The sequence below is a fragment of the Acipenser ruthenus genome, chromosome 25, assembly GCF_902713425.1.
Source record: "Acipenser ruthenus chromosome 25, fAciRut3.2 maternal haplotype, whole genome shotgun sequence".
NCBI classification, from domain to species: domain Eukaryota; kingdom Metazoa; phylum Chordata; class Actinopteri; order Acipenseriformes; family Acipenseridae; genus Acipenser; species Acipenser ruthenus.
In genome coordinates this window covers 6,428,981-6,442,811 of record NC_081213.1, presented here as the reverse complement: position 1 = coordinate 6,442,811, position 13,831 = coordinate 6,428,981, and the positions used below count along the sequence as shown (strand labels likewise).

Below are 13,831 nucleotides of genomic sequence, written 5' to 3'. Positions count from 1 at the left end.
TCCTGCTGAGTGCTGTAGCTGAAATTCTGTGGGGCTCTTTCCAAATATAGGGTGTGAAGAAACTACAGTTTCCTCCCTTCCCCTCCTAATATACCCGCTCAACCAGAGTGACCTCACTTCAAAATGGAGAGGACCAGAATTGACCAGTTTCTGCTCTTCTTTCTGATTCTTGAACAAGGTATTTATCTGTCTGTTTATTTGTAGATTGATTTAAGTCACTAATTGTTTTATTATATGTGTTCACATGTATGCACTTTATAGATGTATTATTAGTATTTAATATGTTTTGATTCTGTTCTATTAGTTATCACTAAATATTTGGGTTGTTTTTTTTTAATGGGTTGATTGGTCCCTGTAATATCTTGATTGATTTCCATTGTATAAAAGCCAGGTGTGTAAAATTGCATGAAACAGCTGCTGTATGAGTGGAGCAGGAGGGCTTGACTCCTGTTATTAAACTGCTTTATGGATTATGCATCCTTTTAAAAACATGTGTATTTATTTTAGATTTTATTTAAAGAGAAGTGCATGCTATTTCAAATGTATTTACTAGTGATTTTAATTTAGAAGTTTTCTTTTCATCAATTATTCAAAGCATTCAAATGCAACCTTTTAATCTCATATCTTGTAAGTCACATTTGATATGGAATTGTAGTAATAGTCAATCCAAATTAAAAAATAAATAAATAAATTAAGCTTTAAAAATACGAGTCTGGTAGTCACACCTTTCTGCAGGTCACTTTAAAGTTTTGCAAATATCTAGAGAACAGATGACATTTTGAGTGGCTCATATAAGGATGCCTGCCAGAATGTCTGTACAGTCCGTACATTTGATATACCCTAGAGAACATGCTGGTGTGCTGATCCTGCAATTAACACAGTGAATGCAGTAAGTCAAGTGTTCTTAGTTGCGTGCATTGAAGAGAGAAATAGAATTTAGTAAAATCAGAAAATATTGTGTGTCGCAGTTTATAGTCAATACAGGATATTGCAAGTTTGTTTTTTTCAGTAACTTTCCCTCTGCTTGTATAATTCCTTGATCATATTTATTATCTGGACCTGTCTTGTTATTATCTGGACCTATCTTGTAACTCCTTTCAAAGTTTTGAAGTTTTTTTTAAGGGTTAAATAAAGATCAATGGTCTGATTTTGCCGACAGGGCAAACCTCCAACATGTTTGCCCCTGATTTTGATTAAAAAGACGTTTCTGTTTTAGTGGCATGCTTTGCCTCATCCTTTATCGTCTGCGTTATTGCCAGTGGTCGGCATAACCTTCAGGGTATGGCCTCATTTTTCATGTTAGCTTTGAGCGATTTCGATGATGGCGCAGTTGGGGGCGAGAGCGTCTCAAACCAACCCTAATGTGAAGCTGAGCAAAATGCATAGGTACCTACAATTGTGCATTTCTATAGGGCTATAGGACAGGAACGTGTGAGTATGGCGGAATACTGGCATGAGTAGAAGTGAACAGACTGAGGCTAAAATCCAACTATATTAGTTTTCTAATCATTGTCCATCGTCAACTTCATTGAAAAGAGGGAAAAGGTTGAGGAAGAGAATACCGTTAAGTGGCTGAGGTACGCGGTATCGATTGTGATGTCATCGTTTTGAATTGACTTTGCAGTTGAATGTAACACCAAGAAGTGCCTCAGGTATGATTTTTTTAAAGCAGGTGATGTCAACAGTGCTGATATGGAGAACACTTCATGGTAAAAACTGAAAGTGGCACGGCTGATGTCATGAATACAGAAGGTGAAATGTGCGCTCTGATTGGCTAAAAGATCCCAAGCAGTCTATAATATAGATGAAGCACATAACAATTGCGCTATATTCATAATTTAACATGCTAATGAGCCACAGATGTAATGCTTCAAAAATTCTCCTGGTGGAAATAAATAAAATAAAAATGCAAGTAAGCTATTTTAAAAGGAGAACTGGTGGAGAGTGACTGGGGAAGTAGCTAGTAGATATGTATTCTGAAATAGAGCTTACAGGAGTTCATATATATTTGAGATGGCTTGAAAAGATATATTTAGAAAATGACAGATTATTGTCAGATCTATGGTCAATGGAACAGAGCAGGATCAGTTTCCTCATCAGGTCAACATATGATGTTCTCCCATCACCACAGAACCTAAACCTCTGGGTAGGAGAGGATCCCTCATGTCCTTTGTGTTCATCACCTGCAACATTAAGGCACATTTTGACAGGATGTAAGGTGGCTCTTAGCCAAGGATGGTTTACTTGGCGCCATGACCAGGTGCTGCGATGTTTGGCCTTAGCATTGGAAGACAAGCGTAACATGACCAATAAGTTGCCACCTGTTCCATCAAAACATTACACACAAAATACAACATTCCTCCGCCCAGGAGAGCAACCACCAAGAAAAGGTGTTAAAACCAATCCTCGCCCAGGACAACTGGAAGCTGCTAGAGACTGGAAAATGCTGGCAGATGTTGGTCAACGGCTTATTTTTCCACCTGAGATTGCCACCACTAACCTTCGACCAGATATTGTCTTGTGGTCTGGATCAGCACGCCTTGTTCACCTGGTAGAGTTAACAGTGCCATGGGAGGATGCTGTAGATGAGGCGTATGAGAGGAAGAAACTGCGGTATGCTCAACTAGCCACTGAAGCGGAACAGCGATGGAGAGTCCGGGTTTGCCCAGTGGAAGTGGGTTGTCGAGGATTTGTGGCACACTCTACAACCCGGTTTCTCAGAGGCGTCAGATTCAGTGGCCAAGAGTTGCGTCGCACAGTGAAGAACTTATCTGAAGCAGCAGAGAGGAGCAGCAACTGGCTGTGGTTGAGACGGAAAGATTCTGGCTGGGGATCTCAAGCACAATAGAAAGAAAGAAACGCTGATGTACAGGTAAGTAAGCTGGGCTGAGTTGAGTGGGGGACGGAGGGGGGTGATGCTGGGACACCAGAATCACCGTCGAGCCCTCTTGAGGTGTCGTGGGCTAGTCGACGAAACACTGAGGATGGAAGGTGCCCACTTGAAAACCCCAGAGATGTACCCTACTTAGCTCAATCCAGACGGTTGTCATGTTGATGCGCTGGGGAGGCCGCACTGTGGTTGATCCCCGGAGCCTGCATCACAGCCGTTGTGTGTGCTGATGCGCCAGGGAGGCAAAATAAGCTGATCCCTGGAGCCAGCATTACACTTCAGCCATTAACACCAGACAGAAGGATATCTACATCATCATATGGAAGGAAACATAAATGGATGGAGACACATATGGATCACATTAGTTTACTGTAAAGCTACGTCTTAGATGGTGCTTATCTTGGCGAGAGCCGAGTTCAGATCAGCACGAAGTTTTAACATCTACTCTCGTGTAACGGAAATCTTGTGTTTTCTGATCTTGATCTGCTGATCAAGCTTGAACCGCACGTTGTTGGTTGTATTTGTAATTTCTAAATTATTGCTCCTAGTAAATTTTGGTGACGGCCTCACTGGGTACATTTCCTGGTTAAATAAATACATAAATACATTTTAAACGTTTGTATTTACAGTTAATAATAATAATAATAATAATAATAATAATAATAATAATAATAATAATAATAATAGTAATTGGATGAATTTAAATATGCGATTTAAAACAGAGATTAACTAAAATTATTGTTTTTAATCACAAGATTAATCACGATTAATTTTTTTAATCGCTTGACAGCCCTAATTGGAATATATTTTGAAACGTCTTTCACCAATATGTTTGTTTGTTTGTTTGTTTGTTTGTTTTATTTGTTTTAGAGAATTACCACTCTGAATTAGCTTGACTGCTACAGCTGCATGGCTCTTTACAACTGTATGGTAGTTATTTGCAGAAGGATATAACAAAATGTCACATATATATTGCTGTGCAAATACATTCACAGCAACACAGTAGTTAAGGGAGCAAAATCCTCATTTACTATCCATGATACTTTTACTTGCATTAGTAAAGGAATAGTATATTGCATTTGCTGCATCAAATGTAACAAGCTATATATTGGTGAAACAAAACGACGCTTGGCTGATCGCTTCGTGGAACATCTGAGAAGTATACGAATTAACACCTCTACCTTTCCTGTCGCCAGACATTGTAACAGAAATGACCACACTATAGAAGACATCACAATTTGTGGGATGGTTCAATGCTATGGAGCTAATGCTGTCAGGAAACAAAAGGAATGTGAACTTATTTTCAAACTAGGCACTTTGGAGCCATTTGGAATGAACATTATATTCTGAGGTCATCATCATCATCATCATCATCAACATTCTGGAATTTTGTTTAAAAGACTACTTGTTTGTTTTTTTATTAACTTCTTAAAGCACTGTTTTTTTGTATTCAGCCGATGAAGGACTTGTAGTCCGAAACTTCCTGATAATTGATTTGTAATCGATTATTCTACCTTTTTAAGTACCTGAAATATCCTTTTCTTTTTTCTTTTTTCTTATTGATCATTTTGGTACACAGCAGTTTTCCTTTTTCTCAAACTATATATATATATATATACTCTGATGCAATAAACCACATTAATTTGGACTGGCCTTGTTGCGTTTGTGAAAAGATGTTCTTTGGTTACAGTAAGAGCGCATAATGTTAAACTAAACAAAAAACATGAAACAATATGAAAAAGGATGATGTGTTTTACTATACTGTGCTGTACAATAACAATATTGACACATGCAGTTTCCAGGCAACATACTGTATTTGTTTAAAAATATTTTACATGATGTAACACTATAACTGGCTTAATTTTGCATCTTGACCTCACAGTTATCATACGCTCCTCAACTCTTAGTTTGCTATAATCCAATAAACTCAACTTTACACAATTTCATTTTAACCTTTCGGTTACTGTGAGATTACACAATTATGAGGACCCTCAGTATTCTGTATGAGTTCTATACCTCACCCCTGTTTTTACCATGCATAACCTTTTTCTGTTTCAGTAAATTCCGGTGAAGCACCCCAGTCATCCACTAGGGGGAAGACTGTTGCAGGGGGACAGGTTACATGTCAGTGGTTAAAACATTTTTTCTCTTTTGTTCGCAAGGTGCACCGACCCCTGAGAGTAACCCTCTGAACATTGTCGGGATGAAAACCAGGCAGGTCACCCTTTACTGTGAGAGCCTGCTGCCCAATTCACCTCATGGGACCGATCAGTGCTGGTATTACAAAGGCAGTCGGATTTTCTGTGGTGGTAGTCCAGTGCCTAGTAGATTTGACGGTCGTCTAAACCAGGACGGTTCTTGCAACCTGGTTATTTCAAACCTTGTGGAAGAAGATTCAGGACTCTATACTTACGTATCATCTTCTGGCTATTTCGGGGATGTGATTCTCAATGTAACCAATGGTAAGGCTTTGTTTTTTTGCTATGCTGCTCACTAGACTGCACCTGCTTCCTGTCTGACAGCAGGCATATGGGACCAGAAACATTGACCATCCATCTCTTGCAGAACCTCTAAGGCGGGTGACAGTTAAATAATCATAATACTTAATACAGAGGTTGTGTATCTTGTACATATGCAACAGCACTGCATAGAAGCTTTCAGTCACTCTTGAATGATGAATACGTGTGACATACTTTAAATGAATACACTCTTTGTTTAATTCACTTAAGTTATGCATATCAAAATAGTCCGCCATTAGTTATCATTTTTACCTTCTGGTCATGGATCATGCTTCTGTATGTATGGCAATAAAGTGGAATTTCGACATAACCAGTATTGGTTTAATTTCTTATATTTGTTGTTTTGTTTTTACAGTGCCTATGGTGACAAATTTTCTGCCCTATATTGAGGGTGTGAGAGGAAGGTCGGTTATCCTACCCTGCCTCAACTACCCCTCTGAGCAGCCATTATTGCAAAGACAGAACTGCTGGTACCATGAAACTACTGCCATTTACTGCTTTTCCAGTCCTCAGTCTAACACAAGCATGTTCATATCTCGTCTGAGTGCATCCAATGACGATAATCTGGAAATCTCTGAATTACAAATGTCAGATACTGGGCGATTCACTTGTTTCCTCAGCCAGTCTAATTATGGGAAGTTGAAGCTGACTGTGAAAGATGGTAAGCTATGTAATGTCAGTTCACATAAGTGTGTATTTGTTGTGCTTTTTATTTTATTTAAGAGACTTACATTATTTGGGAGCGGAATAGCAATTGTAATAACTGATGTATTGGTTTCACTCAGTATATTATTTTCTGTTTGTCTTTACTTCCGTGACTTTTTAAAACTCTGGCTGTCTTTTTTTAAAAGCTAAAAGCACCCATGTGGCCTGGGTGAAGCTGTCAAACATGTCTTCTATTTAGGAAAAGCTGGAACACCACAGTGAAACCATTAACATGTCCCCTGTGATAATGAATTTCAGAAATACAACAGGAAGAAATGCCATAGTGTTGTGGGGGAAAGGTTAATGGTTACACTCTGGTGGACCAACTCTACTGAGGGGAACACAAAGCCACTTTTTCAGGAACAGTGGCTTGAAACCAACTTTGCTGTATCAAACCCCAAGTCTCCCCTGGTGTGCCGTGCAGTGGCCTGAAACCTAGTCTCCTGAAACCAAGTACCAAACCACGAAGTGGCTTTGTGTTCAGCTGTAGAAAGCATTTGTTTGAGAGCTCTGTAGATGCTTTTACCATCTAAGATTTCACCATAAAATGATGACTGAAATCGAACATAATATACAAAGTGGATCTAAACAACAACAAGAATACATTAGTTTGGATAACTGTGATGTCATACCCATACTAAGCTGCTCTTTAAGTTTGAAAGCTCAGCAAAGCTTTCTGTAAAACAAACTTCAACCAACAAGGACCACTCTTAAATGGACCCCCATAGGTTTGTGGTAGAAAATGTTTGTTTGTGTGATCTACTAGTATCAAATTAAACATGGATATGAATGTGTAAATGTGTTCATTAGCAGTCTCTGGATTTTAACAGTGTATAAAAAACATGCATTCACTGTATTGTAGATCAGTGTAATCTTGTGCATTGTAGCAATTTCAGAAACGAACAGTCTTAAATGTATTCTGTTGATTCCAGTTCCAGTTTCCAAGCCAGTCATAACCAAGACCCCCTCTGACTCCAGTATTAGAGCTGGGACCCCCATCTCCCTGAGCTGTAAGTCTGCTTTTGGGTCCTGGCCCATCTCCTACAACTGGTACAAGCTGAACTCGCAGACTGGCGGATATGAACACTTTGCATCTGGGGGCACGCTGACTTTGAACCCAGCAGAGGTGAAGAACACCGGGCTGTATAAATGCAAAGCATCCAACCAGGTTAATGGTGTGACTGTGCAGGAGAGTGCAGACACAGAGTTGACAGTGCAAAGTGAGTGGACCAATTCATTTCACCAATTTTATATCAAGGGTTTTACATTTTATGAAGGCTGTTATTCAGACAGAAGCTGTGTTTTTAATGTGTGGTGTCATTTCTATGGGGATTCTGCAGGGAACAATAAAGCCACGGCTTTTCAGCTTTCTCTGGAAACTACTATGAATGTTAACAAGCTGGATATGTTAGTTTTACAGGAGAATGTCAGTTCCTGTCTCGTGCATTTGGAAGGCAGTGTTTTAAGACCGCTATCCCTTTTATTGCTTTCTCCTCGTCAGGCCCTATTACTAATATCTCCATCCTGGCCATCCCCAAGCAGCTGTTTGTCTTTGAAGGACAGACTCTTACTCTACGATGTCAGGTAGATTCTGGTTCCCCGCCCATCAACTGGATCTGGTACCGATACACAGAGGATAGAGAGCAACCGGACTCCGAGTTCAGACACCAGCAGCAGGAGCTGAAACTGACACACACGGAGCAGAGCAGTGTGTACAGCTGCAAAGCCAACAACACCTGCCTGGGACAAGTTATAACCTTAAATAGCACAAAAATGAAGGCCTTTATTGTACCCAGACCTGGTAAGACATGCACAGGAATAGACAGCTTAAATCTTCAAGAGTAGGCAGCTTCAAATGTCAATCGTTTAATTGATTTTTTTTCATTACTATTTATAGTGTTTTTAATCATTCTGTAACCTTTTGACTCTGTCAGCCCCTCTTACTCTCCCTGTCTATTAGGGTTAGCAGCAAATAGTCTACTAGAAAAGTGTTTGTGAAATAACTGTAAAGTGAGGTTTCAGATGGACGTTTCAGTTGTAATGCATTAACATTTTATAACATTGTTTTTTTTATATATATATAAATCAAAGTAGTTTTAAAATCCAATTAACAAACAGTTCACAAATAGATCACCAGACATGATTTATTAATATTAAGTAGCAAGTCGTCGACCTATTTGACTATTTGACTCTCTTAGTTCTATCCCCACTGTATGTATATGTACATGTGGGGTTTGCAGAATTGAAGAGTCGCATTGCCACATGATTTGAATAAATGAGGAAGGTTGTTCATTTCCGGTACTTAGGATTAAAGGTAAAGGTTGGTTTTGAGAAAAATTAAAGGAACTCCATATTGATTGCAAATAGCAAGGGAAATGTAGAATAAAAAAGCTAATTTACTTCTGACCAAGCATCAGGAAAATCAAGTTAATGAAAATCGGGTGTAAATCATACCAGACACTTTCTCCTATTGCTAACTCTGGATATCGGTATCTCCGTCGAGGCTTGTCATCCAAAATCAAATGAAAGCGTATGATACAGTTTTCACTGCTGATAGCTGGTCTTCTCTCTGTTGCAGTGGCACATGCAGTATCCTATTCGAGTCTGGCTTTATCCTTGTGTGCCCTGATCGCCCTGGTTGTAATTGTAGTCCTGCTTCTGAGGAGGAAGCCCACACCTCCACCAAGCCCACCCAAAAAAAGTGAGTCTTGAGGCTAGAAAACCTCCCAGGATGTGTGATCATGCGTCTGTGTCTGGACAATGTAGAGCAACGCAGTGTTTCAGGCAGGTAACGGGAGACAGGAAACGAATATGAATAACAAGCAGAGACTGGACCCGCATTCCTTGAGATTATCAACCAACTGGGAGCTAGTAATAATAGCGAAGAGTTGTCCTGATTGAACACATAGATTACACCTGTTGAACTTTTGTTTCTTGTACTCTATCACATAATGATTTGCAATCCACCTTTTTTTTTTCCCTCAGACACAGCAGCGCTCCAGCCAATAGCACATCAGCGACAAAATGTAAAGTAAGTGAAGAATCAAAATTAAAATGGGTCTGCATGTGTTTAATGCATGCATTTTTTTTAAACCTAACCCTTAATTAAGTTGGGTCCCTAGACATTGCTAAACAGCAGGGGAGATCACAGTGTAGACATGCTTTTAAGGCTAAAAAACATGACCCCAAAAGATAAGGTTTACAAACACCTCGGTCTTTTACTGGATATTAATGATCTGCATCTCGTTGGGCATCTTCAGCTACCCCTGCAAATACATTCTGCTGCAGCACATCCAGGCATGTTTGGAACATAGATGTAGTGTAACTTGATTCTGGTTTCAATGTTAACCGGGAGTCTACAGCATGCATGCTTGCTTACAACTTTGCTTTCTTACAGACAAAATGTGAGAGGGAATGCTAAAGTGAATGAGTACCAGGACAGTCACCAGGACAATCAAAAGGACTTCTACTGTCCTCTCTCACGCGACACCTGTACAGGAGAAGACGTGTACGACGAACTGATATAAACACCTCGGACCCAGAAGGGAAGCCAGTTATGTACACAAGGAATTTGTGTATTAATATTGTATATGACACATTTTTACAAATTTTTGCATTGACAAATATATGGGCTATAATGGAGATTATATATATGTGTGTTCTTAAAGACTTTTGATCTAACTTATTTAAGTCTTATCAATCTAATGTTCTAATCCAGATAAGAAAGATCAAAGCATATTTAACGTGAACATGCATTTATTATTATTATTATTATTATTATTATTATTATTATTATTATTATTATTATTATTATTATTAAATTGATCCTTTACCAGATGCTTTTATCCAAAGCGACTTACAAAGACTAAGGGGTGAACTATGCATCACAGCTGCAGAGTCACTTACAGTAGGACCTAAATAATGAGTGATCAACACCATTTGCTTCCACAGTTATTATTATTATTTGTTTATTTAGCAGACGCCTTTATCGAAGGCGACTTACAGAGACTAGGGTGTGTGAACTATGCATCAGCTGCAGAGTCACTTACAATTACGTCTCACCTGAAAGACGGAGCACAAGGAGGTTAAGTGACTTGTTCAGGGTCACACAATGAGTCCGTGGCTGAGGTGGGATTTGAAACGGGGACCTCCTGGTTACAAGCCCTTTTCTTTAACCACTGGACCACATAGCCTCCTATAACAGTTAAGTTATCAACGCAATGATAGTGCATTATCTTTACTTTACATGGTTATACTTGTATTGATAGTGTGAAAACTGGGCTCTCCTTTGGGGCTACTGTAGGTATTTTATAAAGCATTCCCAGATGAAATGTCTCAATCATTTCGCTTTGGTTTATAAATAAATATATATACACAAACAACACAACACCTTGCCACCTCTAACATTGTTTTTCTATTAGAAATATGTGTAATATCAGACTTCAAATAGTTACAATAAGCAAAGAAAAAAATACCTGTCCTAAGTATCGTGCCCAAGCCCATATATATTGAAGTTTAACAGCCAGGAGGAAGATCAATGGTTTATAGTGTGATTACAATCATGTATCGCTTGTATGCCTGGGGTTCATTGTCTTACCCCTGTGAAATTTCATTTTTATTTTCCAATTCATTTTTTTTATTAAATCTAGTTGTCATCAATACATGATCAATACATCAGGTTTCATGCGTTTCACAAATTCTAATTTTAAATCTTAAATAACATTATATAAACTAGATGGTAACTTTACAAGTAAAGTTGTGGGGCTTGCTTTATTGGGAAGGTAGTCAAAGTGGCTGATTTTGTGTCAAAAGTCACATTGTTTACTAATTGTCTCATGCTTAGAATGTGCTAGAATTTGAGATTTCTCAAAGTTCTATGACAGTTAATTCAACAGTGGGAAGTAGCCTACTGAAAGAAGTTGATGCGGTTACTAAAACAGCTGTAACTCTTGATTGGTGTCAAAAGTTACATCCTTTACAGTAAATAGAATGCTGGAAGTCTGGGAGTTTTTAAACAATGGGGAGCTTTAGAATGTTGAAAAAAGTCCCATTAAAGTGAATGAAGATGGACAAAAAAAGGACCAAAAGCTTAATAGTTTAAAAAGTATAAAAGATAGCAAAAGGTTGTATACAAACACACTATTCCAGACCGGTCTACATGTTTTAAAGTTTGAACGGCGTTTGCAGCTTAAACGGTGTAAGAGGAGTAACGTGCCAAAGAATAAGAGAAGTATGTCAAAGATTTAAAGTGGGGACTCTTGCTTCACAAGCCCCACTAACAATATCTTACCAAAGATTTTGTACAGCTAAAATAAATAATAGATGTTTAAGTAAACATTAAAAGAAACATGAAGGGGTTAGTATTGGTTGACATGCATTGTCAGAGTTTGAAACAATACTGGGGATCATTCAATGTATGTTTGTAAATCCAAAGGAAAATGCGCCACCCGGTGGTTCTCTAGGGGATAGAATGCTGCGTGAGCTTATCATTCTGTGAAGCAGCCTGCGTGGACATCTTCTGACGGCTCTTTGATTTCACTGCGAATGAAACAAAGCCCGCAAGCGAAAAGTCCAAACAGTACTTGCATTCATTATTATTATTGATGTAAATAGTGTCATTTTGTTTGTTTGTTTGTGTTGAATTGATACTTTTTTTTAATAGTTTGAAGTACCATGTTTTAGATTTCTAATCAATATCTTCCTAAAGTTTATGTACATTTATTTTGCACTAAAACCTGTTGGGTTTTTTTTTCTGCCATATTTTTTAAACTTGATTATCTTTTACATGCATTTAACTGTGTCTAACCAAAATTCAATAGGCTTTGATAAACAGGGGAGGGTCTTGTGTACAGCTATGGTCAAAGGTTTTCCATCACCTAGAATGTTTCATTCAACGTTATGAAGCAAAATGTGTTAATTCTATAGGGTCTTATTCTTCAGCACTTTTAGAACATTGCTAAAACCTTTGCTGAAACATCAGCTAGCTAGTAAATAGGATGGGATTTGAAAAAGGACGCAGAAAGTTACATCGTTTAAGAGCATATGTAGAACACAATAATAAAATACATAATGAAACTCTGACAGTTCTGATGTCATACCTAATCCTGTGTGGACTAATTCAACTAATTAATGTGAATTCTATCAACAGCCCAGATACAGTAACCAGAACAAGTTGCAAATTAAGTGGAGATAGACTTAGTGGGTAGGAGACACTTCACACAAAGAGTGCAGAGGGTATGGAACTTAAAGGGGTTTTTTTGGGGTTTTTTTTTTACACAATGGGAATACTAATACGGTACCTTGTTTCCACATACTGTGCCCTGACATGTCAGTACCTGACACTGGCACGACACGGTACGGTAGCTGCCCAGATGCAGGGGTGTGTGTGCGAGAATGTGTAACGAACCGAGGAAAAATGTCAGTAAACAAACAAAGAATTCCGTGGGAGGATTTTAAAATCCCACCTCAGCCACTGACTCATTGTGTGACCCTGAGCAAGTCACTTCACCTCCTTGTGCTCCGTCTTTTGGGTGAGACGTAATTGTAAGTGACTCTGCAGCTGATGCATAGTTCACACACCCTAGTCTCTGTAAGTCGTCTTGGATAAAGGCGTCTGCTAAATAAACAAATAATAATAACATATCGTTAGGTTACTTACCGTAACCCTGGTTCCCTGAAAGAGGAGACGACCACCAAAACCTTACGTATGGGATATACCTGCCTATCGGTAGGTATTCACTGAGCTCTCTATACCAGAACTGCTGATAGGCCTCTTCCTGGATGACACCCTCAGTCCCGCCTACCGAGGGATTAAAACATTCCACGGAAGCCATTTCTCTTTTTGCACCGAACCCATGAGGGCGATGTGAGTTCACAGTTGGTGGTCATCTTCTCTTTCAGGGAATCAGGGTAATACAGGGCGATACATAAATATTGTGGCATGTCACAAGTTAATACAGTGGATTATCACAGGAGTAAACACATTATGTTTTGCAGTGGCAGATCATCATACCCAAATGCATGATTGAAGCAGAAATGTAGATAATCTGTTAAATTTACATGTAGCCATCCCATTAAAAAAAGAGTAGGTGTGTGGAGCTTGGAGGCAGGATTTTGTTGCCCGTTTTTCTCCATGCAGACACCTTTGTTTCTTTGCATCCCTCTTGAAAAATAGGAAAAAGATTGTCATGAGTGCAGTGGTCTCGTGATGGTATGTGTCAGTGTCACAGGACGATATTAATTGGGTAATGATGTGGTGAAATCAGGCTGTTGGTTTTTATTTTATTTTTTACGGTAACTTTCCACTTGTATTTCAAACGCAATAAACATTTCTGGGAGACATTCCTTTTACTGTTTTCTCTGGGTATGTAGCATTTGTCAAGTGTTTCTAATAAGTGCTGCCTCTTTTCAGAATCCGTACTAAGAAATGACGTTCACCACACTGGAGAGAGGGTGTTAAACTGTGGAGAAGTGGAACTAGTGGCTTTGTATTTGCAACTGCGGTGGGCGTTTCATATTACTCATATACTTACTGCGTAATTCCTTAATGGCGTAATTCTACCCTGTATCATACAAGTGAACTACACAATGACTAAAACCACACTTGCTTAATAGAAACAAACTTGAACACCCTATCACAGTATATTAAAGAAACCCTTTGTTAATTTATTTCAAATGTATTCTAAACCTGCAAGAAAAATACTAACCCTAAATTACC

General features: G+C 38.7%; 1 protein-coding gene across 1 annotated transcript; it reads left to right on the top strand.

Annotated features, from left to right (window-relative positions):
• Positions 1–27: 27 nt before the first annotated feature.
• On the top strand, positions 28–13,455 carry LOC117413819 (protein turtle homolog A-like). Its single transcript, XM_034023158.3, has 8 exons — positions 28–178; positions 5,053–5,352; positions 5,765–6,070; positions 7,047–7,334; positions 7,616–7,915; positions 8,693–8,815; positions 9,100–9,145; positions 9,512–13,455. The coding sequence occupies exons 1-8, from the start codon at positions 124–126 to the stop codon at positions 9,639–9,641; spliced, it is 1,548 nt and encodes a 515-aa protein (XP_033879049.3). The 5' UTR covers positions 28–123; the 3' UTR covers positions 9,642–13,455.
• The last annotated feature ends 376 nt before the right edge of the window (positions 13,456–13,831 follow it).